This window comes from Meriones unguiculatus, chromosome 11 (genome assembly GCF_030254825.1).
Source record: "Meriones unguiculatus strain TT.TT164.6M chromosome 11, Bangor_MerUng_6.1, whole genome shotgun sequence".
In the NCBI taxonomy this organism is placed as follows: domain Eukaryota; kingdom Metazoa; phylum Chordata; class Mammalia; order Rodentia; family Muridae; genus Meriones; species Meriones unguiculatus.
Genome location: NC_083359.1, coordinates 40,418,671 through 40,441,534, shown reverse-complemented (window position 1 = coordinate 40,441,534; position 22,864 = coordinate 40,418,671). Strand labels below are relative to the sequence as shown.

Below are 22,864 nucleotides of genomic sequence, written 5' to 3'. Positions count from 1 at the left end.
TAGCTCTTTTTTTCCTGACCTTAGAATGTCCTTTTCAAGATGGAGAGGTGGCTCAGTGGCTATAAAGGGTACTGGCTGTTCTTGCAGAGGACCCAGGTTCAATTCCCAGCACCCACATGGCAGCTAATAACCCTCTGTAACTCCAGTTCCAGGGGATCCAATGCCCCCTCTGGCCTCTGGAGGGCACCTCATGCAAATATATATGCACATACACACATGCAGGCAAAACACCCATACACGTCTTATACATACACAACACACACGCATGCACACATAACACCTACACGCTATATATACATATAAAAACACACATTTTATCTACACTAACTGTCCTGTCAGCTGGGGTAGAGAAGTCAGTAAAGTGCTTTCTGTGCTGCCCTGAGGGCTTGAAAAGCAAGGCATGGTGGACACATCTGGAAACCCAGTACAGGACAGGCAGAAAATGCAGATCCCTGGGATTCTCTGGCCAGCCAGCCTAGCATAACTAGTGAGTGCCAGGGAGTCACCTTGTCTCAAAACAAGGTAGATACCTCCTTGACCTCTGGCTTATGTAAGTGTACACACACCCAAAGCAGCTGTTCTTGAACCCTAGTGCGCTACAGCTGCAACCACAGCACCTTTCTGCTTGGCGAGCACACAAGCCACTCTGAACCTTGTAAGGGCTCACAGCATGTCTGCCTTCCTAAAGCAGAACTGTGAACAACATCCTCAGGGTGGCACCTACAGCCCCTCCCGGGCCTTTCCCGCCTGTCTGATTAGAGCCTTTAAAGGCAGACAGTCACTGTCTCTAGTTACCCACCAGGACCTCCAGAAAAAGCCTTCTGGCCACATACTTTTTCATTTAGAAAGAGTAGACAGCGATCAGGAACCTGAGGAACAGGAATGTGGAGAATGGTGACTAAAGCATTGCTCTCCTCCCTGACCAAACCGCCATTCCTGCTCCAGATAAGGTCTCTTGCAGCCCAGGCTGCCTTTCAAACATGTAGTTGGGGACTGCCTTAAGTCCCGACTTTCCTGCCCCCACCGCCTGAGGGCTGAGATGCCGATGTGCGCCGTTGCTGCTGGTTATGTGTTGCTGGGGATCAATCCCAGGGCATCATGCGTGCTGGGCCAGCGCTCCACCAAGCGGGCTGCATGCGCTGCCGCTACTGCGGATTCGGTGGCCAGGTCCTGAATCTTACATTAGGTTTTGCAAGATCAGACTTGTAGGCTGAGAATGAGGCTTGACTGAGTTCACTAGGTCCTTGGTTCAATTCCCAGAAATGCCAAACAAACAAAAGCAAGTTCTTCTAATCCATCACAAGGTTTTTTTGTTTGTTTTTTCCCATGTGATTCACACCTATTCTCTAAAGATGATCTGTGTTTATTGACCTTGGGTTTCTCTGTAGGCACACACAGAACACACACACACACAAAGAAGTTTTAACAACCAGAAACCTCATGAGAGCCTGTGTCAACAGAACCATTTTCCTGCCACTAAAGTGATGGCCCACCTGAGCATGAAACCACCCTCCCAAGGTCTTGCCCAGCAAAAGATTTTTAAGGGAGAAACTCCATAAGGCACCTTTGAAGGACTCAACCCAAGCCAGGGTCCAGGCTGGACAGGACCTTAGTGCCAACCAGTTGCCTTTGCTGTGTGGGGTTCCTTCTCAGAAGGTGCCAGAAAGCTCACTGGGGAGCCTCCCTTGCCTCCCGCAGTGCTGGATGAGAACACAGCCTCTGCTTCAGGTGAGGGTCCTAGGATGCCTGAGGGCAGAATGACCGTGGGCCTGCTCTGAAATCCACAGGGTCCAGAACAATGTTCGCACCCGAGCTGCATGTGGCGGTTCATGGAAACGTTTGAAGTTTGCACAGAGGAAGTGAGGACAGGGAGCTGGCATGGACTAGAGGTGGGCATGCCACCACCTCCAGGCTGTGAAGTGGACAAGTTAAGCCATCCAGTTCCCTGAAATGGAAACAGACCCCCTGGGCATTAAGACCCAAGTTTTGCAGCGTAGGGACAGAGGCCTCAGAAAGCATAGAGACCTCCTCCGACCTGTGGGTGTCCTGGCCAGTAGCAGCTTGTTTATTAAGCATGCAGCCACGTGCTCAACGCTGCTGTGCTTCCTTTCATGGCTCTTCACAACAGCCCCATGAGGCAGGTGATGCTAGCCCACCTTACAGATGAGGAAACGGGGGCTCTACGTCATCCTGTAATGTGTCCACAGCCATTGTCCACACCAGCTGGCCCTGGTGAGGGTCTGCAGGCGGCATATCCATAGCTGTCAGTGAGGCTTGAAGGTCACTTCCACAGGAAAATGGTCGCTGATGGCAAGAGCCTTGAGGGAGAAGGGTAGAGCCTCAGCAATTCTGCATGGTGACTACCCTTGGGCCTCATTGTACCCCCACGTGGCAGAGGAACAGAATTGCCAACAGTCCCCTTCCAGAAGACTGGCTATAATTGCCTTTGCTAGAGGGAGCACAGCAAGTAAGCTTTCTGTGAGCCCTCTCCTGAGTGGCCTGGCCATACTCACCTGGCTCTGATCTAGGTCAAATTCCTCCTGAAAGTTGTGAACTGAGGCTGACTGGGGCTTCAGGCTCCTGCGCAGGTGGGCACCACTCACTACAATCCGGTCATAGGCACAGTCCGAGTTGCCCACTGTGGTGTCTGCACTGTCTGGGATGAGCCACTTAAACACCTCACTGCTGCGCAGGCGGATTGATGCCCAGTCATGCGCCTTCACATACTTGCAATCAGCATTAAAGTCACCCAGAAACAGCATGTCCTGTGGGCAAGCACAGCAGGTAGATCTTAGCAGTACTCAGTGGGTCAGACCTCTGAGCACACGCGTGCTGGTCCCGGACAGGAGTTTGGGGGAGGGATTGCATACATCTGTGCCCCACTTGTCAATCAGATCAAGGTATACGTCGTAGAGGGCGTCAATCTCCGCCACTGCCTGGTGTGGTGCTGCATGCAGGGGGATCAGCACTAGCTCCTTCGCAGCTGTGGGAGACGGGGAGAGAGAATGTCAAGGCCGGCCTGGAAGAGGTAGGTCTGGGAGGGAGGGGCAGCATCAATCTCACCACAGCTGGGAGCTGAGAATTTGACCACAAACGGCTCCCGGCTGAAGGCATCCTCTGGATCCGGATACTGGTACGTGCTGACCACTGACACTGCATCTTTCCTGGGAGCAGAGAACCAGGTGGGCTGTGGAGCTGGTCACCTCTGCCCGTGTCCCCTCCCTGCAGCCCGCCCCTCACCTGTAGACAAACAGATACATTTCCTTGTACTGGTCCCGTCCAAGTGGCTTGCTGCTCACAAAACTGTACTCATGCTTGGACACGCTGTGGAGAGACGCCCGCCCCTGAGTCAAGGCACCAAGCCGAGCTTGTGACAGCGGCTGGGGTTGCGGTGCCCGGCCCTGCCACACCTGTTAATTTGTTCCATGAGCAAGGACACTGCACTTAGGTCTGGGTCTCGCACCTCCTGCACCAGGACGATGTCATAGCCAGCCAGGATCTGGAGGAGGAACCCAGGGATGCACTGCCCATTGGTTTGATTGCCCAGACCTAGCTCCTAGTCCCCATCTGCTTCCCACCTCCAGAGCCCTCCATTGCTCCCCACCCCACTTCTCCACCACCCCTGCCGGGCCTCACCTGTGCTATGACACTGCCACAGTCTGGATCTGACACTTTGTGGTCACCAAAGCTCTGAATGTTGAAGGCTCCAATGCGCAGTGCTGTGGCCCCCATGGCACCCAGTGCCCAAAGTACTGTCAGCGGGGCCCAGGGCCAACCCATGATGGCAAAGCAGAAAGCCTGGAGACAGGAATGTCCCAGAGTAACACCAACCCATACCAGGCCATAGCACAGATGCTGCCAACTACAATGACCCCTAGACTTACCTGGGCTGCGAATAAGAAGGTGCTGTCAAAAATGCAAGGGTCCCAAGTCAAGTGAGATTCACTGCAGACTGAGGGCCTAATGTGGCCCAAGATGAACTGGAGTCTTGGACCTATGATTTCAAAGCACCCCAGGTATTTGAGGCCCTGGACCAGGAAGGGGCTGGACTACAATTGGGAACCGCCCCTTCCATGGAGTCAGTTCCAGAACTGGCTCCCATTCCTGAGACCCAAGAAGGCAAGGGAGACAGGGCACATGCTAAGGCACTTCCACTAACTTAGAATCATGGCAAAAATCCCTAGCAGCCCCCGAGAAAAGCTTTAACACTACAATGAGAGGGACAACTGTGCCCACGGCCAGCCTCTCATTCTTGTCTCCACCCCTCCAGAAACTAGATGGCCCAAAAAAGACCAGCCCTAGCCTGCTCTGACATCTCCTACTGTTTCTCCAACACCTACCCATCACAGAGGAAAGCAGCAGCTACTCAGGCTATCCAAGGTCCTATGTCTCTAAACCAACTCCATAAACCCTGACGACAGTCCCAGCTTTGGGGGTTGAGAAGAACACCTCACACCCTGGCAGGCCTGTGAAAGCTGGAGTCACAGATCCAGCTAGGTAGGGCAAGAGGCTGTCTGTCAACATGCCAGAGACACCCACGCGCCTTGAGGCGCCACCAGGGCTGGAAGCCAAGTGTGTGGTTAGAGGGTGGCCTAAGCAAGCAGGTGTGTCCAGAGGGTACCTATGAAGGCACCTGTGCCAGCCCCAGAGGCTACCCCAATATCACACGCTGCAGGTTTTTATGTTTTATTGTAAAGCAGAAAACAAACAAACCAAAAACCAAAACAAAATTGCATATTCACACTGTCTTCTGAGCAGTCAGGTGTGGGCAGGCACTCGGGGTCCTCACTGCACCACAGCAGTGGCCTTCAAGCTATACGATGACTGTCTGCACCTCAATCTGGCCCTCCGGCGAAGCAATGACCAGCTCTCCTCCATGCTCAAGGATCTCTATGTCCTCTGATGACATCATTGTCACAGTAGCCTGTTCAGCACTGCTTGGACCTGCCCGGGCTGTGAGCACAGTGCCCTCACTGATCGCTGAAGCCAGTGTCATGGCCACCTGCTCTGTAAGACTCTCAGGAGTGGCGATGGTGATTGTGTCAGCGGCAGCTGCCTCCGAGCCCAGTGCTGCCTCCTGGTCCATGGTCACATTCTGCACGATGATCTGGTGCCCAGCACCGGCCTGGTGCACAATCTGCTGTACCACCTTCATGATGTGACTGTCCACCTGTGGGGACCATGGTTAAGCCCCGGGGGCTGCTCAAGCCCAGTGAGCCCCCCCATACCACACCCAGACCCTCACCTCTGTCTGGGTGCCCTCAATGATCTCGGTGGCTTCACTGGTCTCTGTGTCATCTGCAGTAGCCTGGACAGTCAGTTAGAGGTGGTCATGGCTGTCCTGAGTTCAAACCTGCCCCACCAGCTCTACACCCACCTCAATAATGTACTCCTGAGTATCAGCCACCACAGATGAGAACTCCACCAGCACGGTGTGGGGGTCTTCCGTAAGGACAGTGGCAGCCGCGGAGGGGCTCTCCTCAGACACCAGCAACTCCTCCACTTCCAGCAGGCAGCCCCCTGCCAACAGGGACGCTCAGCTCAGTCAGGGCCAGCTGACCCCAGCCGGAGCTCCCCCCTCCTGCCACCTGTGGCCCAGACCTTTAGTGCGCAGGTGCCGGTTGAGTGTGCCATGCTCTGCGAAGCCTCGGCCACACTTGTAGCACTTGAAAGGCTTCTCGCCCGTGTGATGCCTCACGTGCCGCACCAGTGAGCCCTTCTCCCGGAAGCCTCGGCTGCAAAACTGGCACACATGGGGCTTCTCTTCCAGATGTGTCCGGAAGTGCACCTGCTGGGCATTCTAGAGAGACCTTTCTGTGACAACCTGTTCTTGGCCATATCCCCACCCCCAGGCCTGAGAGGCCAACCATAAACAGTCTAGGCTAGGAGGAGGGTGTGGCAGGACACTAGGAGTACAGCCAGAGCCCCAGGTTGGCAGTGGAGGGTATGTTCAGGCATAAGGATCTCAGGACCAAAGGCCTACCTTGGTTTTGTAGCGCTTGCCACACTGGGGACAAGGGAAAGGCCTCTCGTCTGAGTGGACACGTCGGTGGCCCCGCACATGAGCAATGGTCTTATAAAGCTTCCCACAGTCTCCACAACGGAATCGGCGCTCGTGCACATGCACCTCCTGGTGCTTCTTGAGCAGGTAGGCTTTGGGGAAGGCCTTGCCACACTGTGTGCAGGTGAACGGCCTCGGCCCTGAAGCCACACCCAATGTCAGGCCATTTTCACCACCCGCAAGCCCACCAGTTGCCAGTCCACAGGCCACCCTAGCCTTGGACCCATCCACCTCCCTGCTACCCACCTATATGACCTCTCTTGTGGGCCTCCAAGGTGGCTGCTGTTGGGAAAGTCTCAGTGCACTGAGGGCATGGGTGGGTCCTGGGCACAGTTGAGGCCTCACTGGCCACCTGCTGGGGACCACAGACCAACCTCTAACACCTATTGTAAGCTGTGCTCTAATGATACCAAAAAGAGAGCCAGCCCTCTTCCCTCCTGGCCTTAGATGGAACTTAACAGACTAGAGGACAGTTACAGCAGAAAGCAACCCTATTTAAGCTAGGCACAGTGGTGCATGCCTGAAATTCTTGGTAGAAGCAGGAGAATCAATAATTGAGGCCAACATTGGCTACATAGAAAATATGGGGCAGCTTAGGTTACATCAGACTGTCTTAAAAAAAAAAAACAATTACATTAATCAATTAATAAGCTAAGTATAATAATAAATAAATTTATATTAATAAATAAGGCTAGCAGCTTCCCCTAGCATGATAAGCAGATACTGGGTCAACCCCACCAGTAACAGACACCTACTGTCTCCATCTGTTCTACCTCCAACAGTGGCAGTTCTGGGGGTCCATCTCCCAGGGACTGGGGACTGGACCCAGAGGGAGGGGCTGGCTCCAGAGTACTGTCCTCCCCAGCAACCCTCTCAAGGACGATGCCAGAATTCTGCATGGCTTGATGCAGCAGGTTCTCACGGCTGTTCTCACTGGAACAGGGAAGCTCCTCAGAGTCTGGGGACTGTAAGGGAGGTAGAGGAGAAGAAGGAAGGAGGGAGGCCTGCCAGGTAGCCCAGCACAGGGCACCCATTCCCACCTACCCCACCTAGCAGACTCATGACAGGCTCATCCTTACAGCCCCACGGTGCACAGCCAGCTGCCTCAGTTCTGAGTAAATTCCATCCCATTCTCCCTAGACTTCACCTCACACTCCCTTAGCAGCTTCCTTGCCTTGACACGCCATCTGCTAGGGAGTTCTGCCCACAGCCTACTGTGCTTTCCTGAGGGGGAGGGGCACCTTCCCCCTGATCCTGCTGAACACATCCTGGCACTGTGTGGTCAAAGGGCAGAGCAGCACCTACCTCTGGGGCCAGGGTTTTCATGCCCATAGGAAGCTCCTGCATCTGGACATGGACTTCATGGATGACAGTGCCCTTGGCATCTGTGACGAGGTGAATCACAGGTGATGTCTCCATGGGCTCTCCTGCCACTGAGGATGAAACTGGCCCCACAGTGGAGGCACTGGACCCTTTACGACAGAGTAAGTCTTTGAAGAGCCTGGCAGCCAATTTTGGGAACACCAGTCCCAGCCTCCCCACCAAGCTGACCTGCAGGCACTTCCTCTTTGCCCACAACTGTGTCCTTGCTTATGCTAAAGCGGATCTTCTCTGTGCATGGAGTGAGAGATTTGAGGTGCCGAGTCAGTGCACCTGACTCCCGGAAGCTCTTTCCACACTTGGCACATTTATAAGGGCGCTCATCTGTAGAGAAAACAGTCAGCCCCCAGTGGGGGATGGACAGTGTCCTGTGTTGAGGGACACCAAACATGCAGGCCCTGTCTCGCCATCCAGAAGGACACAGGACACCGGCAAGCTGTAGGGGGGTCCCAGAGCCTGTCAGCAGGTTACTTAGTGTCGCTCTAACCCTCACTTCACTTACCAGTGTGCCGCCTGTGGTGCCGAATGAGAGAACCCTTGGTCCGAAAAGAGGCACCACAGAGCTTGCACTCATGGTCCTTGCGGCTGCTGTGTGTTACCATGTGGGCCTTGAGGATGCTGCCCTGTGGGGAAGGGGCAGTAAGGCTCAAGGCACCTCACTGGAAAGGAGTAGGCAGGGGAGCCAGCGGGCCCTTGGCCCCAGGGGCTCACCGTTTTGAAGGTCTTGTGACATAGCATGCACACGTAGCGGCCTTCCTTGTTCACCAGCAGCTTGACTTGGGCCTGCTCGCCCTCCCCAATAAGCCCAAGTTCCTGATGGTTAGGACTGCCTGGAGCCTCTGCCATCTCGCCATCCCCTGGCTCTGCCTCAGCAGCCACAATGACCTCTTTGATGTGCCCACTTCCTGAGGAGAGGCAAGTTAACATAAGCCTCAAGACCTATCACTACTGCAGGCCCTGCCCATAGGGGATCCCTCCACAGGAGTCCACTGGAAGCCAGAGAACTGTCCAGACCACCCCACCCCAGGGCTTAGAACTTGGAGCCAATCTGCACTGAAAGAAATCCATGCAGCAGCCATTACAGGCAACCTGACATGGCAGACAGACCACTTCTAACTCAGTAGAGCTGCCTGAAGCTCAGGGTCCCCAGACTGTGCCCAATATCTCTCTGAGGAGATAGCCCATCCCTTAAACCAAGAGACACAGGGGGTCCTACAGCCAGATGCCCAGGTAAATAGGCAGTGGACATCCTAGTTCAGCTCCCTGCATTTTTCCTGCTGGATGGCCCCAGTCCCACCAGTATAAAGGAGAAAGAGTTCTGGGGGCTGCCTGTTGGGTAGACAGGCCTAGGCAGATCCCTGCCCAGAAATGACTGAAGAAACTAGACACCTGAGATAACTAGAGAAAACGATGTCACGTTTTTGCACTTCTCACAGGATGCTGAGGAATGTGACAATGAGCAAAGCCACACTAAAAACATATTTCACATTTTCTACTCATAAAAATGATGAGTGAGAACCAGCCAAGAAACTACTTCCTAGAAACCATCTCCATTCCAGCTGGTCTTGTTTTGACAAGCCATTCTCTCAAAACAGAATGAATGAGCACCATGTCTCAGAAACAAGTAAGGTTGTCTTTCGCCCCTGCTCCAGCCCAATGCCCCAAAAGTACCTTCCCAAAGGACAGAGACCTGATGGGTGAGGAATACGGGTGCACCAGCCCAAGAGGAAATTCTTTTCTATCTACACCCAATGCAGAGAACCTAGAGCTGATATTCAGCTACCCCAAGCAGCCACTGCTGACCAACCTACCTCTCCCTCATTGCCTTTTTTTTTTCCCCAGGCCATCAGAAATACTGGTGGTCCCTGGATCCCCTCCCTTTGGGATGCCCACAAAAGTAAAGAAAGCAGAGGGTCCCTAAAGTAGAGAATGCTGTGCTAAGCAAAAGTTTGAAACTACTGGAGGCTGGAAGTGGGTGGAAAAGGACCAGCTGGTAGAGCCTGGTTATAAATCAGAACCCAGTGAACTTGTTTTCCCAAATAACACCACCCACCACAGAAACCAAACTATGTGCCAGGCCAGGAGCAGGGACCCACCCCCTTACAACAACATTCCTAAGTCTGAGTGGCAAGGGGTGAGTCTCCCTGTTGCAGGGACATTGAGAAAGGCAGTAGAAACCCAGCAGGTGTCCAGATGTCTCCTTGGGAAGGGTAATGTGTCAGAGGCTCCCTTCCTGAGCCCAAGGTTGGCTTCCTCAACACAGACTTCCTTCCTGTTCAACTAATTCTCATAGCTTCTCAAAGTCAGGTTCCATCCACTGTCTCAATCTTTTTCCGATCAACTGCTCATTCACCCACCTGCCTTGGTCTCTGCAGAGCAATGATCATTCTCTTCCTAACATCCAACCCCATTATCCTTCAATGGCTTTCAAACATTCAGCCACTCATCCCTTTCCTGAATTCAGTCCCTGGCTCCCTCCACCTGTTCAAGCCCAGAATGCCCTTTGAATGCTCCCTGCATACTCAGCAGTCTCCAATTAATGACCACCTGACCTACCCAGGCTTCTTAGTAGCCCCTCTTCCCATTGCACATCAGAGAGAACTTAAATAGAAAGCATCAGCCATCAAAGAGGCTTGGCGTTATATGCTCATAAAAGCCATCAAGAACCAGGCAACAATCCTCAGGCCAGCATAAACATCCAGAGTGACGAAAACCAAGGTCGAGCAAGTCAGCGCCAGGTGAAGCAGCAGCACCCTCCTGTGTACTCCACTGACCTACAAAGCTAATTGCTGGGGCGAGGGATCATGTTAGGGTACAATGATGGTACTGCCTAGGGACAGGAAGGAAGAACTGAAGTGGCAGAAAAGTAGAGAAGCTACTAAGGACCAGGACAAAAACAGCCTGCAAAAGCACATAAGAGGGACAAGTTCATGGTGACGCAGACTGAAGGTTCCCAAATGCCTCCGAATACTCCAGGGCCATAAAAAGTGCTAGTTCCCCTTCCTAAAAGAGCCTAGTGGCTCCTCCTGAAGGGCCTGCCCAGGGAAAGGCTCCAATAAGGCTTGGGCCCCTCTGTGGACAGGCCTTGCTCTTAAGAGAGTAAAGGATATGTGCAGTGGAGATCCTTCAGCCCTGACTACAATTAGCCATTAAGTCATTGCTCAGAAGTTGGGGTGACCCATGGACAACTGGCTTACCAACAAGGTCAGGAGCATGGCTGATGTCTGCTGCCAGAGAGGTGGCCTCCACCACGATGTGGGCCACGGTGATAGGCTCCTCTGGACCACCCTCTGCTGCTGCTGGCACTACCTATCAATGGGGTTAAAAAAAAACAGATGAGATGCATCTGTGGGTTCCGAAAGAAGAATGTGGGCTCCCTCTGTGGAAGAGGGGGACATGGGAAACACAGGCCTCATCCAGTCCATGTCCTATAGGAAGGCTGTAGGGTAGGTTCTCGAAGGAACATGGCTCTAACTAAGCGTGGCCACAGAGTCAGGGGTCAGCCCCATCAGTCGAACAGCTCTGACCACTACAGCCTGGACACAGATCAAAGCGCATACACAGTGAGGACCTGGAGCAGGCATGAAGATGGGCTGAGTGCAGGAGTGAAGGTGCCCACACACAGCCCCAGCCAGACGGTCAGAAGGAAGGCCCCCATGGCTGTGGGACATACCTTCCTGAAAGGCACGCAGCAAGGGGACAAGTAATAAGGGCAAGGTTGGAAAGCTAATCCTTTTCTAATGTCACCTGAACCACTCATTCTCTGATGGTAGCCTGAGGCCACTGGCTTTTCCTAGCAGTGCTGTGACCTATAATACAGTTCCTCATGGTGTGGAGACCCCCAACCTGAATTTATTTTTGTTGTACTTCATAACTGTAATCTTGCTACTGTTATGAATCGTGATGTAAATATCTGTATTTTCTGATGGCTTTGGGTGACCCCTGTGAAAGGGTTACCTGACAACCCCCAAAGGGGTCGTAACCCACAGGTTGAGAACCACTGTCCTAGCAGCTCCCTTCTTCTGGAGCCAAAGGACTAGAGACTCTACCTATAGCCTGTGCAGGTTAAATCAACACTCTACCACTGCGCTAAACTACTAAGTCTCTTTTCATTAGTAAAGATTTAGAAGATGTACTTATTTTCATTTTATGTATATAAGTGTTTTGCTTACTTCTATGTATGTACACCACATGTGTGCCAAGCACCCACAGAGGCCAGAAAGAGGGCATCAGAATGCACAGTATTAGAGTAACAGATGGTTATGAGCTACCATACAAGTGCTGGGAAGTGAACCTGAGTTCTCTGCAAGAGCAACAAGTGCTCTTAACCACTGAGCCATTTCTCCATCCCCCTTTAAAATGTTATTTTGAGTCTAAGATGTCTAAGGTAGCTTCAAACTTACACTGTAGACCAAGTTGGCCTTAAACTTGAAATCTTTCTGTTTTAGCCTCCTCTGTAGCTGGGATCTCAGGCCTATATTATCAGGCCTGGCTAGAGCCTCTTCTTAATTCTACCCAATAAGACTGATGAGAGAGCATCCAGCATTTGGGATGCTGTCTAATTTAGTAAGACTATGTGAGTGCATTCCCAAGCACATCACTGGGATTCAATCAAGTATGCCATCTTCACTTAGGTACCAGGACATAATTCAAGAGATCCCTGAGAAGCATGTGTATAGGACAGGAGATAAGAGAAAAGATTCCATGATCTCTTAAGTTTCCATGATCTCTTAAGCTAAGAGACCCTCACACACAAGAAAGAAAGGACCTTCCCCCGAACCCCACTACCCACTATGCAGGTTGCTGAGAGGTTGAGTGACCCCAGGTCATCCAAAGCACCACTAACCCCCTACTAATACAACCTGGTCTTCCTGCACTCACAGCCATGCCTGCCTTCTAACTAGCCACATGTCATAAACCAGCTGTACAGAACACTGTTTCACAGATGACCCCAACCAGAGGAGTGCGGATGGTAGCAGCTAAAAGGGACTCACCTCCTGGCCCAGCAAGGCAGTGGCAGCAGGGGTGGGGGGCAGAGCCTCTGGAGGGGCTCGATGGCAGGTCTTCTGAATCTTGTGTTGCACAAAGTCCTCCAAGGCAGTAAATTCCACCTGACAGCGGCCACATCTGTGTACATCGTCTTCATCTGCAATAAGCCTGATGTCAGGGAGACTGAGGGCGTCAGAGCCTCATCCAGCTTCCCTCAAGATGGCATCAGAACAAGAGCTGGTATGCCTGCTCACCCAGGAGCTGCTGAGAACACACTGGAGAAGTGCCTTTGGGGCTGAGGAAACCCTAGGGTCTAACCCCATCCTTTAGAGGTCTGCGGAAGCAAGGCCTAGGAGGGAGGCCAGCATTCTGCACAGGGTTACCCTGACCACACATTTACCCTGCAAGGGCACACTGATGCCGTCATATCCAAAGTCCCGATGCTCCAGCCTCAAGAGAGAGAGGATAAGAGGCATATAACTCACCTATTCAAGTTTGGGAACAGCAGAGGACCCAGATTTGAGATTGGGGAGTTGCGGATGTAGCTCAATGATAGAACATTTGCCTAACATGCATATGATCCCTAATTTGGATCCCCAGAATTTTTTTTTTAATTTGTTTAGGACTGATGGTAATTGAATGTATAGGCATCTCACTTGCCACCTCAAAGTTATTTCCACATCTTTTTTTGTTTTGAGGCAGGGTTTCTCTGTATAGCCTTGGCTGGCCTGGACTCACTTTTGTAGATCAGGCTGGCCTCGAACTCACAGAGATCTGCTTGCCTCTGCCTCCCTGAGTGCTGGGAGTACAGACGTGCACCACCATGCCCAGCTTTCATATCTTGAGAAAGATAAAGTGGGCTAACTAGTTACATATATCTAGTGCACAACAGGGACTTAGAAGGTTGATATCTACAAAGCTCTATCTAATAGGCCAGCTTTTTAAATTTTTTTAAGACTTATGTATTTTTTTATTATGTATACAGTGTTCTGTCTGCATGTACACCTGCACACCAGAAGAGGGCACCAGCTCTCATTACAGATGGCTGTGAGCCACCATGTGGTTGCTGGGAATTGAACTCAGGACCTCTGGAAGAGCAGCCAGTCCTCTTAACTTCTGAACTATCTCTCCAGCCTCGGCCAGCTTTTTTAAAACACAGACTAGCAAGAGCCCTCAACCCTGACCAATCTTACTACTGTGTATATGTGTGAAATATCCTAGTTCATATATATGAAATACATGATATACTAGTATGTATATGTGAAAATGAGCCTTGAACTGCTCAGCAAACATTCTACCACTGGGTTACACCAACACCTGACCACTCTTTTCTCTCTGATGCTATGCTGGCCCCCAGTGGGAAGCATCCTGCTCCAGAGTAAACTCCAAGAATAAAGCCGTACGGAGCGTTACACATCCCAGAAACACTGCATCTGGACCCCTCACCAGCAAGAGGCACTGCCCACTCGCTGAGGCCCTAATGTATGATGAGCATTTTTTTTCTTTCTCTTTCTCTCTTTTTTTTTTTTTTTTTTTTTTTTTGTTGTTGTTGTTGTTGTTTTGAGCCAGGATCTCATTACACCGCCATGTCTGGCTTGGAACTCACTATTGAGAATCAGGATGGCTTCTAAGTCAGAGATCTACCTGCCTCTGCATTTCCAGTGCTGGTGTGCACCACTGTTCCCACCCACCCAACACACTTTTTTAGAGTTGTCTATTTTTACTTCATGTGTGGGTGTTTTGCCTGCACGTATGTCTGTACTATATGTGTGCCTGGTACCCACAGAGACCAGAAGAAGATATCAAATCATCAGCTCACCTGGAACTAGGGTCACAAACAGTTGTTAGCTACTGTGTAAGTTCTGGGAACTGAGTGTGGGTCCTCTGAAAGAGCAACAAGGGTTTTTGTTTTTCAGTGTTTTTGGAGTGGGAGTTTTGTTTTGTTGTTGTTGTCTGTTTTTATTTTTGGGGGGGACAGGGTTTCTCCATGTAGCCCTGCTGTCCTGGAACTCACTCTGTAGATCAGGCTGGCCTCAAACTCACAGAGATCAGCCTGCCTCTACCTCCCTTAGTACTGGGACTAAGGGCTTGTGCCACCATCACCCAGCTGCAACACATACTCATAACCACTAAGCCATCCTTCTAGCTCAGCACCTAAAAATTTAATCAAGTCATGCCAGCACCTTGGGGAAAGAGATGACTAAGTCCATCCTAGAAAAATACTAAGATTCAAGGTTACTCAGCCGAACCAGCCAGACTCATATTCCAAAACAGCCTGCTGGTTTCCACTATCTTACACTGAGTCCCACATCAAAGTCAAAACCAGCCTGGTACAAGGGAGGAGTAAAGTCAATGACAAATTAATGGCCAAATAAAAGGCCAAACCCAAGCTATGACTGTCCCATATGCCACCTAAAAGAGGGTGGCGCCCTCTCTATGGCTCACTCACAAACCAAGCACTGAGGTGCCTACCATCCCCTTACTCCTCCCACTCCACTCATTTAGTCTGGCTCAGCACCAAGCTATTGTTATTGACCCAGAAAAGGCCACACCTAGAACATTTCATACTCAGAAAAGGCCATCAACCAGTGGTTCTCAACATGTGGGCCGCCCATTTACATGACAACGTAGCACTATGAAAACTGGAGCGGGGTGAGGGGACACACACCTGTAAGCCCAGCACTCAGAGAGGCAGAGGCAGTGAGTTTGAGGCCAGTCTGGTCTACAAAGTGAGTCCAGGACATCCAAGGCTACACAGAGAAACCCTGTCTTAGAAACAAAACAAAAGAAAAACTGCAAAACTGCAGTTTTGAGGTAGCAACAAAATAATTTCATGGTTGGAGGTACCACAAGAGAAAGTGTATTAAAGGGTCACACACAGCATTAGAAAGGTTGAGAACCACTGCCATAAAACAAACCCAAGAATATACAAGCCAGGTGTCATGGCACAAACCTTTAATGCCAGCAATGGGGAGGTAGAGGTAGAAGGATCTCTGAGTTCAAGGCCAGCCTGATCAACATAGTGAGTTCCAGGTCAGCCAGGGCTCTATATAGTGAGACTCTGTCTTAAAAAACAAAACCAAACAAACAAACAAAAACCAGAGAGAGAATCTCCAAAGAGACTCCTCTGAGACTGTAACTGACCCTCTCCAAGCTGAAATAAGAAAATTACAATCAGACTGAATCCTGTGGGGACAGAGAGCAGCATCCTTAAACTAATATCAGTTGCCAAACAACCTCCTGTCTGATCAAATCTACAGCTCCATGGACTAACGCAGAGATACCTAAACCATCCCTGAAAAATATCAGTACCTACAGAAGTAATCCTTAGGTACATCCTACTAGGAGAAATTAAAGGGTATATAGGGAGGGGAGTTACAGTCGCGGCTCCAATCTGATCCTTGAAAGGAACCAGATGGATGACCTAACCACTTTACAGTCCTTGAACCTCAATTATCCCCATATCTTAAGTGAAGAGTAGTAATAATAGTTCGCCTTTCGAGTTTGGCTTAAGGAATGGTAAAAGTCCATACAGCGGGAGTGTTCCCCACATTTCGGAAGTCTTTGCTCCACCCCGTGGCGAAGACCCAGGTGGGTCCTCAGTGGGGCGGTACCGCCTGCCCAGGTCAGGTCCCTAATCCCGTCCTGGCGGGAGGCCCCGCCCCAGCCTTCAGCTCCGCCTGGGCTCAGCCTCAGTGGCAGAGGGGACGCAGGAGCTAGCACTGGAAAAGGCTTGGGAGGAGCGAGCGACGTCTGTCTGGCCGGGTCTACTCCAGGGGCTGGAAACGGGCTCCCTGTGACGCCGGCACCTGGGCCTGGCGGGCTGGAAGTGGGCCCACAGGGTATCCCGTCGGAGTTGGGACGATCTGCGTAAACTCGGGGAGCCTGGAGCCAGGCGAGACCGAACACCGCAGCCCGGCCGCACCGGGCTTCTGCAGCCTCGTTACCTTCCTCGCTGAAGGGCGCTGGGAGGCCCAGGAAGCCGCCGGGGGACAAGGCCGCCGCCGCCGCCGCAACCCCGCCCTCGCCCGCTTCACGCCCGGCTTCGGCCCGAGCTTCTGCCGTATGAGCGGCCGTCACCCGCACTGCCATCGCGCCCTCCATGTCGCAACGCGCCGCAGGAAGATGGCGGATTTACGACCATGTCGTCATAACAACGGGCCGCACCGAGGGCTGCGTGTAGGACAGGCAGGGGGCGGGACGAGTTTGACTGACAGGCAGGGGGCGGGACAAGGACGAGTTTGACGGACAGGCAGGGAACAGCGGAGGTGGAGCCTCTAGAGCGGGACTGGAGGGCGCCAGTGTGCGTGGTTGTGTTAAATTGGCAGGACTTGGGCGGGGGTGAACTATCCGTGGACTAAAGAATCTGAGCTCTCTCACGCTTCCTTTTTTTAATGTGTATGGATATTTTGTCTGCATATATGTCTGTGCATCATGTACATGCCTGGCGCCCGCAGATGCTGAAAGGGGCTGTCTGATCTCCTGGAACTGGAATTACAGATGGAGTTAATGTAGGTGTGGGGAACTGAACCTAGGTCATTCTGGAAGAACAGCCAGTGTGCTCTCAGCCGCTGGGAGAATCTGAACTCTTCAGGGTCGCTACCCAGTGTAGAATCCTGGGCTCAGACCAAGGCTGCAATGTTAGAATCCCCTGATGATTACTCTGATCATGAAAAAACAACTCCAGCTGAAGATAGTTTGTGTGCTCATTTTCAAAGACTTGTTCTTTCACGTAGTTTTTAAATTTTGAAAAGTACACATAAAAATAGCCATTTGTGACATTTAGACATTTGTGACATACTGACAATGTTGAGAGCTTATCAACAAAATTTAGTTCCAAAATTGGCTAATTGGTTGGTTGGTTGGTTAGTTGGTTGGTTTGGGACAGGGTCTGGCTTTGTAGCTCACAGTGGCCAGTACCTCAGTGCTGTAAATATGCCTGGATTAGTTCCAAAACATTTTCATCATCTGTAGCTCAGTTTGGTAGACAAAGTGCTGGCTTCAATACCTATCACTGCATAAAAATGAGCAGAGTGGCTCGGGCCTGTAATTCCAGCAGTTAGGAGAAGAGGAGGCAAGAAGATCACAAGTTCATGATCATCCTTAGCTAAATAGGGAGTTCAAGGCCAGCCTGGGACAAAAGACACTGTTCCAAGAGGGAGAAAATGACTGAATAATATTACATTGTATGAACAATGCATTTTATGTCATTCATCACATTTACTTGCTTATATCTTTTTGGCTATTATGAACAGTGTTGCTCTGAACATTCTTATGTAAGTTGCTTTTATATTTTTGTATTGTTTCCACACTCCTTTTATTTTAATAAAGGTGATTTTTAAGTATCTTCTCTGAAACTATTGTTAGATTAATCCTTTTAAGATAGCAATCACAGACTGGAGAGATGGCTCAGCGGTTAAGAGCACTGGCTGCTCTTCCAGAGGTCCTGAGTTCAATTCCCAGCACCCACATGGTGGCTCACAAGCATCTATATTAGGATCTGAGGCCCTTTTCTGGCATGCAAGTGTACAGGCAGACAGAGCACTCATATATATAAAATAAAAAAATAATGAACTGAAAACAAAATAGCAATCACTGGGGCTGGTGAGACGGCTGTCACCTGTCACTAAGCCTAACAACCTGAGTTCAATCCCCAGGACCCACAAAGAGGAAGTTGGCCTCTGAACTTCACCTGCACCCTGTGACATACAAGCACCATACACATATACATTTCACTTGTGCGAACAGACATACACACTAAAATGTAAGTGTTTTTTGTTTTAAGATGCCAATCATCAGATGGCTCATGAGGGAAAAGCACTTCCCTCCTAGGCAGATGGCTAGAGATGATGGAAGGAGAGAACCAGCTTCCACGAATTGTTCTCTGACCTCCACACATGCCATGGCACTCACAAGCTACAGCACTCACAAGCCACATACACACACATACACAAATAAGTAAATGAATAAATGTAGTCCTTAAAACTTCAGAAGCATATAATACTAACAAAAGCTCTGAAAAGAGCCAGGGACAGTGGTGCATAACCTGTAATCCCAGCACTCAGGGAGGCAGGCTGATTGCTGTGAGTTCCAGGACAGTCTGGTCTAAAAAGCCAGGACAGCCAAGGCCACACAGTGAAACCCTGTCTCAAAACAACAAAAATCTCTGCAGGAAAGAAGTTTGATCCAGGTACTGTGTCTCTTGACTGTTCCTTCCAGGCCACACTGAGGTGATGAATGCACGCATGTACACCTGACACACTAATAAATAAATACATATATAATTTTTAAATTTCTAAGAGAGTTGAAGAAGCTGGGTGGGCAGGCAGATCTGCGCGAATTCAAGATAGCCTGGTCTATAGGACAGCCAGGGCTATACAGAGAAACCCTGTCTCGAAAAACTAAAAAGAGAGAAAGATTTAGAGGGCTAAGGGTTAAAGAGAGCTGCTCAGTGGTTAAAAGCACTGTTTAGGGCTTTTAAGATGTGGTGGTGCACATCTTTTAACCTCTGTGAGTCCTGGTCTACAGAGTGAGCCTAGGACAGCCAGGGCTCCATTACACAGAGAAACTGTCTCAAAAATAAAAGTGCTGGTTATTCTTTCAGAGGACAAGGATCTGAACCCCTAAACCCACATAACCTCGAACAACCACCTGTAACCCCACTTCTATGGGATCTAATGCCCTCTTTGGTCCCTCTCCCCTCCCCTGTCACCACACATATAAGTGTTACACAAAATATTTAGATCAGACTGGCCTCAAAATCTCAAGAGATTCACAGGTCTCTATTTCTTGAGTGCTGGGATTAAAGGACGAGCCACTGTGTGCTTTGCCTGACCTGGCAAACTTATTAGGATAAAGGCGAATAGAAAATATGTTAACATAGATACAAAAGCTCAGCAAATATTTTCTGTAAAGGAGGAATGATTGGCTTTCTTTTAAAATGTTTTATTTCTATTTACATAGATTTATTATTTTGTGTGTATGAGTGTTCTGCACCTCATGCATGCCTGATGCCCACATAGGTGGTCAGTTTCCATGTGGGGTCTGGGAATCAAACCTGGGCCCTTTGCAAGAACAGGTGCTCCTAACCACTGAGCCAACTCCCCAGCCCCAAAAGGTTTTATTTTGTGTGTGTGGGTGTTTTGCCTGCATGTATGTCTATGCACAATTATGCAGTACCCACAATGGCCAGAAGAGGGTTCCTACTTTATGGATCTGGAGTTACAGACGGTTGTTAGCTGTCTTGTGGGTTCTAGAATTCAACCACCACCACCACCCCTTCCTCTGGAAGAACAACCAGTGTCCTTAACCACTAAGCCATATCTCTAGCCCTAAGCCTGCTCTACATAGAGTTCTAAGCCAGCCAGGACTTCCTAGTGAGACCCTGTCTGAAAACAAATTAGATAAAATAAACTATCATCCTACAAGATTTGTTCAAAGATAATCTATTGTCTCCATTTTGTTCTATTTTCTTTTTTAATGATTTATTTATTTTTATGTGCATTAGTGTTTTGTTTTTTATTTTGGTTTTCTGTTTTGTTTTGCCTGCACATATGTCTGTGTGAGGGTGTCAGACCCCCTGGAACTGGAGTTACAGACAGTTGTGAGCTGCCATGTGGGTGCTGGGAATTGAACCTGAGGGTTCTGGAAGAGCTTTGAGTGCTCTTAACCACTGAGCCATCTCTCCAGTTCCTTGTTTTCTTCTCTCTGTTTTTCGAGACAGGGTTTCTCTGTGTAGCTGTGGCTGTCCTGGACTCACTTTTGTAGAGCAGGCTGGCCTTGAACTCATAGAGATCTGCCTGCCCCTGCCTCCTCCTGAGTGCTGGGATTATAAGGCATGCATCCCTGCACCTGGCTCCCTTGTTCTATTTTCAAAAGTGAGAGAGGTATACACTCTTTACATGTGTGGAACCCACAGGATGATGTCAAATGGCCTCCTGTATCCCTCTTCATACCATTCCATTGATAAAATCTCTCTGAATCAGAAGCTCACCATTTTTTGGCTAGGCTGCCAACTACAAAGCCCCAGTGATCCCTGTCTCTACTTCTTCTACCAGCACTGGGATCACAGGCATACGTGGACATGCTCAGTTAAGTTTTATTTTTGTTTTATTTTTTTCTGAAACAGGGTTTCTCTATGTAGCCCTGTTATGCCCTCTGAAGACTAGGCTGGCCTGGAACTCTGAGATCTGCCTGCCTCTGCCTCCTCCTGAGTGCTGAGAACAAAGGTGTGCACTACCAAGCCCAGTTTTTGTTGTTTTGTTTTAAGCACAAGGCTAGAGAGCTTTCAGGGGAGAAATGGGCCCAGAATCCTGGAATACTTCTCTCAAAGATGTACTGAAGAGGAACTGAAAAGCCAGCATCCAGGGGCTTTCAGAGTGAAGAATGTTTAGAGAGGAACTAGGGGTGCCCACCTATACTTTTCGCACTTGGGAGGCTGAGGCCAGTGGATCACCATGAATTTGAAGCTACACAATAATGAATTTACCAGTCTGGGTTACATAAGAAATCCCTATCTTAGCCAGGCAGTGGTGGCACACACATTTAATCCTAGCACTCGGGAGGCAGAGGCAGGCAGATCTTTGTGAGTTGGAGGCTAGCCAGGTCTACAGAGCAGTTCCAGGACAGTCAGGGCTGTTACAGAGAAACCCTGTCTCCAGATGAAAAAAAAAAAAAAAGCCTCTACCTCACAAAAGAAACAACTAAGGGAGGAGACATTGAAATAAAAAAACCAAAGGGACATGACTTGGGTGCACGTGTTATGCCCAGATAGTGAGACACCTCCCCCCCAAAAGATGACCTGGAACAGGAATCCAATGCAAACACATGAGGGCTTTATTCAAGCTCGATGTCCCTGACACAGCAGTTCAGAAAGACCGGCTCTGAGTCTCAGGAGGGCAGAGTTTTTAAAGGAAGAAACCACAAGCTTTGGTATTACAGGACTGGGTAAAGCTGAGTAAGGGTTCAGCAAGCAAGGCATCCTTTAAGCTGATTGGTTCAGGCCATTTGTCCAAACCTAAAGGGGGAAAGGTTATCTGTAAAAATGTCTGATCCTTATTGCAGTTATTCATTAACACATTCTGCAGCATTTACTGGAACCAGCTGGGTGGAGGGCCTGCGGTATTTACTAGAACCCAAAGGGGGGGGGTGTTATCCTGAGGACAATCAACCTCAAGATGGAGTCTGAGGAACAAAATGGAGTTACTTTTAACTTCTTCATTCCCCCCTCTTCTGATAACTAGAGAGGCCAATCTGGGCTCCTCAGAGATCTGAGAGCTGAGTATTGAGCTATCAGATACCTCAATACCATTAACTGAATAGTTCCCAATCTTTGTCTTATACATTGAAATAGCTTATTAAGAATGCAAGGCCAAAGGTTAATAGCAATAGCAGAATGAAGAGAGGTCCTTTTATGGTGGAAACCAATGTTGTTAACGAGGAGGAAGCATTAAACCATGACTGGAATCAACTTTGGGATTGTCCCCATTCCGTTTTTCTCTTTCCTAGGCCTTCTCGTACTTCGGCCATAGAATTTTTAACTATGCCTGAGTAATCCCTGTAAAAACAGCATTCTTCCTTAAGGGCTGCACAAAGGCCCCCTTGCTGTAGGAATAAGAGGTCTAATCCTCTTCTATTTAGTAATACAACTTCAGCCAAAGAGGATAAGGAGTCCTGCAAGTGGGAGATGACAGTCTCTAATCTACTGACGTCCTCATCTAAAGACTCCCTAAGCTGCCTATAATGTTGATCCTGGAGTACCAAGGAAGAGATTCCTGTTCCAACCCCTGCAGCCCCCGACCCCAGGATGACAGCCAACATTAGGATATAAATGGACTCCCTCTTTGTTCTGACATGCAGGTCTATTAGGGTTGAGGGGGAGTCCCAGAAGGAGGCAAAGTCTTCTCCACTGTGGTAGGTTAGACGGGCGGTTAGCACCAAGATGCAGAACTGGCCAGGGAACTGTAACAACTGGCCGAGGGCACAGGGAGTCAATCCTGTTGAATAAGCCCACCAGATATTGGTGGGAGGGATCGGAAACTTAGTCTTCTCAGCATCAGTGAGGTCCTGGGTTAGATTACACACTTTATATTCCTTGGCAACATCACGTGTGCACATCCCTGTTCCCTGGCCTGTAACTGATTGGAGTGTGAGTCTGGCAGAGGAGACTCTGCCATCTACATAGACTATGGTTATCCGAGGAAATATATAGTTGCCCATGGTGGCGACACCATCATAATAGGGAGGTTCTGTATTGTAGCATAACCAACAGGACTGGGTTAAATCAGGCCCACATCTGTTAACGGCTTGGTAAGTATGTACCAGGAGATCCCACAAGAGATCAGAATTGATGTCCTGGGTGAGCAAATGGCTAAGAGAAGTGGTCACAGGTCTTGTAGGGCCCTTGATTGTAGGAGCTGGTTTAAGTTTGGGCAT

The 22,864-nt window shown here is 49.8% G+C and overlaps 2 protein-coding genes across 7 annotated transcripts; both read right to left on the bottom strand.

Annotated features, from left to right (window-relative positions):
• Window positions 1-82: 82 nt before the first annotated feature.
• Dnase1l2 (deoxyribonuclease 1 like 2) lies at window positions 83-4,542 on the bottom strand. Its single transcript, XM_060364025.1, has 7 exons — window positions 3,637-4,542; window positions 3,411-3,499; window positions 3,241-3,324; window positions 3,064-3,164; window positions 2,871-2,983; window positions 2,514-2,765; window positions 83-2,318 (listed from the first exon to the last, which is right to left on the bottom strand). Exons 1-7 carry the CDS (start codon window positions 3,778-3,780, stop codon window positions 2,265-2,267), a joined length of 837 nt encoding a protein of 278 aa, XP_060220008.1. The 5' UTR covers window positions 3,781-4,542; the 3' UTR covers window positions 83-2,264.
• A 128-nt stretch (window positions 4,543-4,670) lies between these two features.
• E4f1 (E4F transcription factor 1) lies at window positions 4,671-16,607 on the bottom strand. 6 transcript variants are annotated; one of them, XM_021644757.2, is made up of 14 exons: window positions 16,378-16,607; window positions 12,436-12,587; window positions 10,639-10,750; window positions 8,153-8,346; window positions 7,944-8,064; window positions 7,613-7,765; window positions 7,367-7,533; window positions 6,817-7,026; window positions 6,308-6,416; window positions 5,984-6,201; window positions 5,602-5,800; window positions 5,378-5,520; window positions 5,246-5,308; window positions 4,671-5,170 (listed from the first exon to the last, which is right to left on the bottom strand). In XM_021644757.2, the coding sequence occupies exons 1-14, from the start codon at window positions 16,532-16,534 to the stop codon at window positions 4,814-4,816; spliced, it is 2,355 nt and encodes a 784-aa protein (XP_021500432.1). In that variant the 5' UTR covers window positions 16,535-16,607; the 3' UTR covers window positions 4,671-4,813. The 6 variants fall into 6 exon arrangements, with proteins under 6 accessions (XP_021500432.1, XP_021500433.1, XP_021500434.1 ...); XM_021644758.2 differs by having other exon boundaries at window positions 6,308-6,413; XM_021644759.2 differs by having other exon boundaries at window positions 6,835-7,026.
• Between the last annotated feature and the right edge of the window lie 6,257 nt (window positions 16,608-22,864).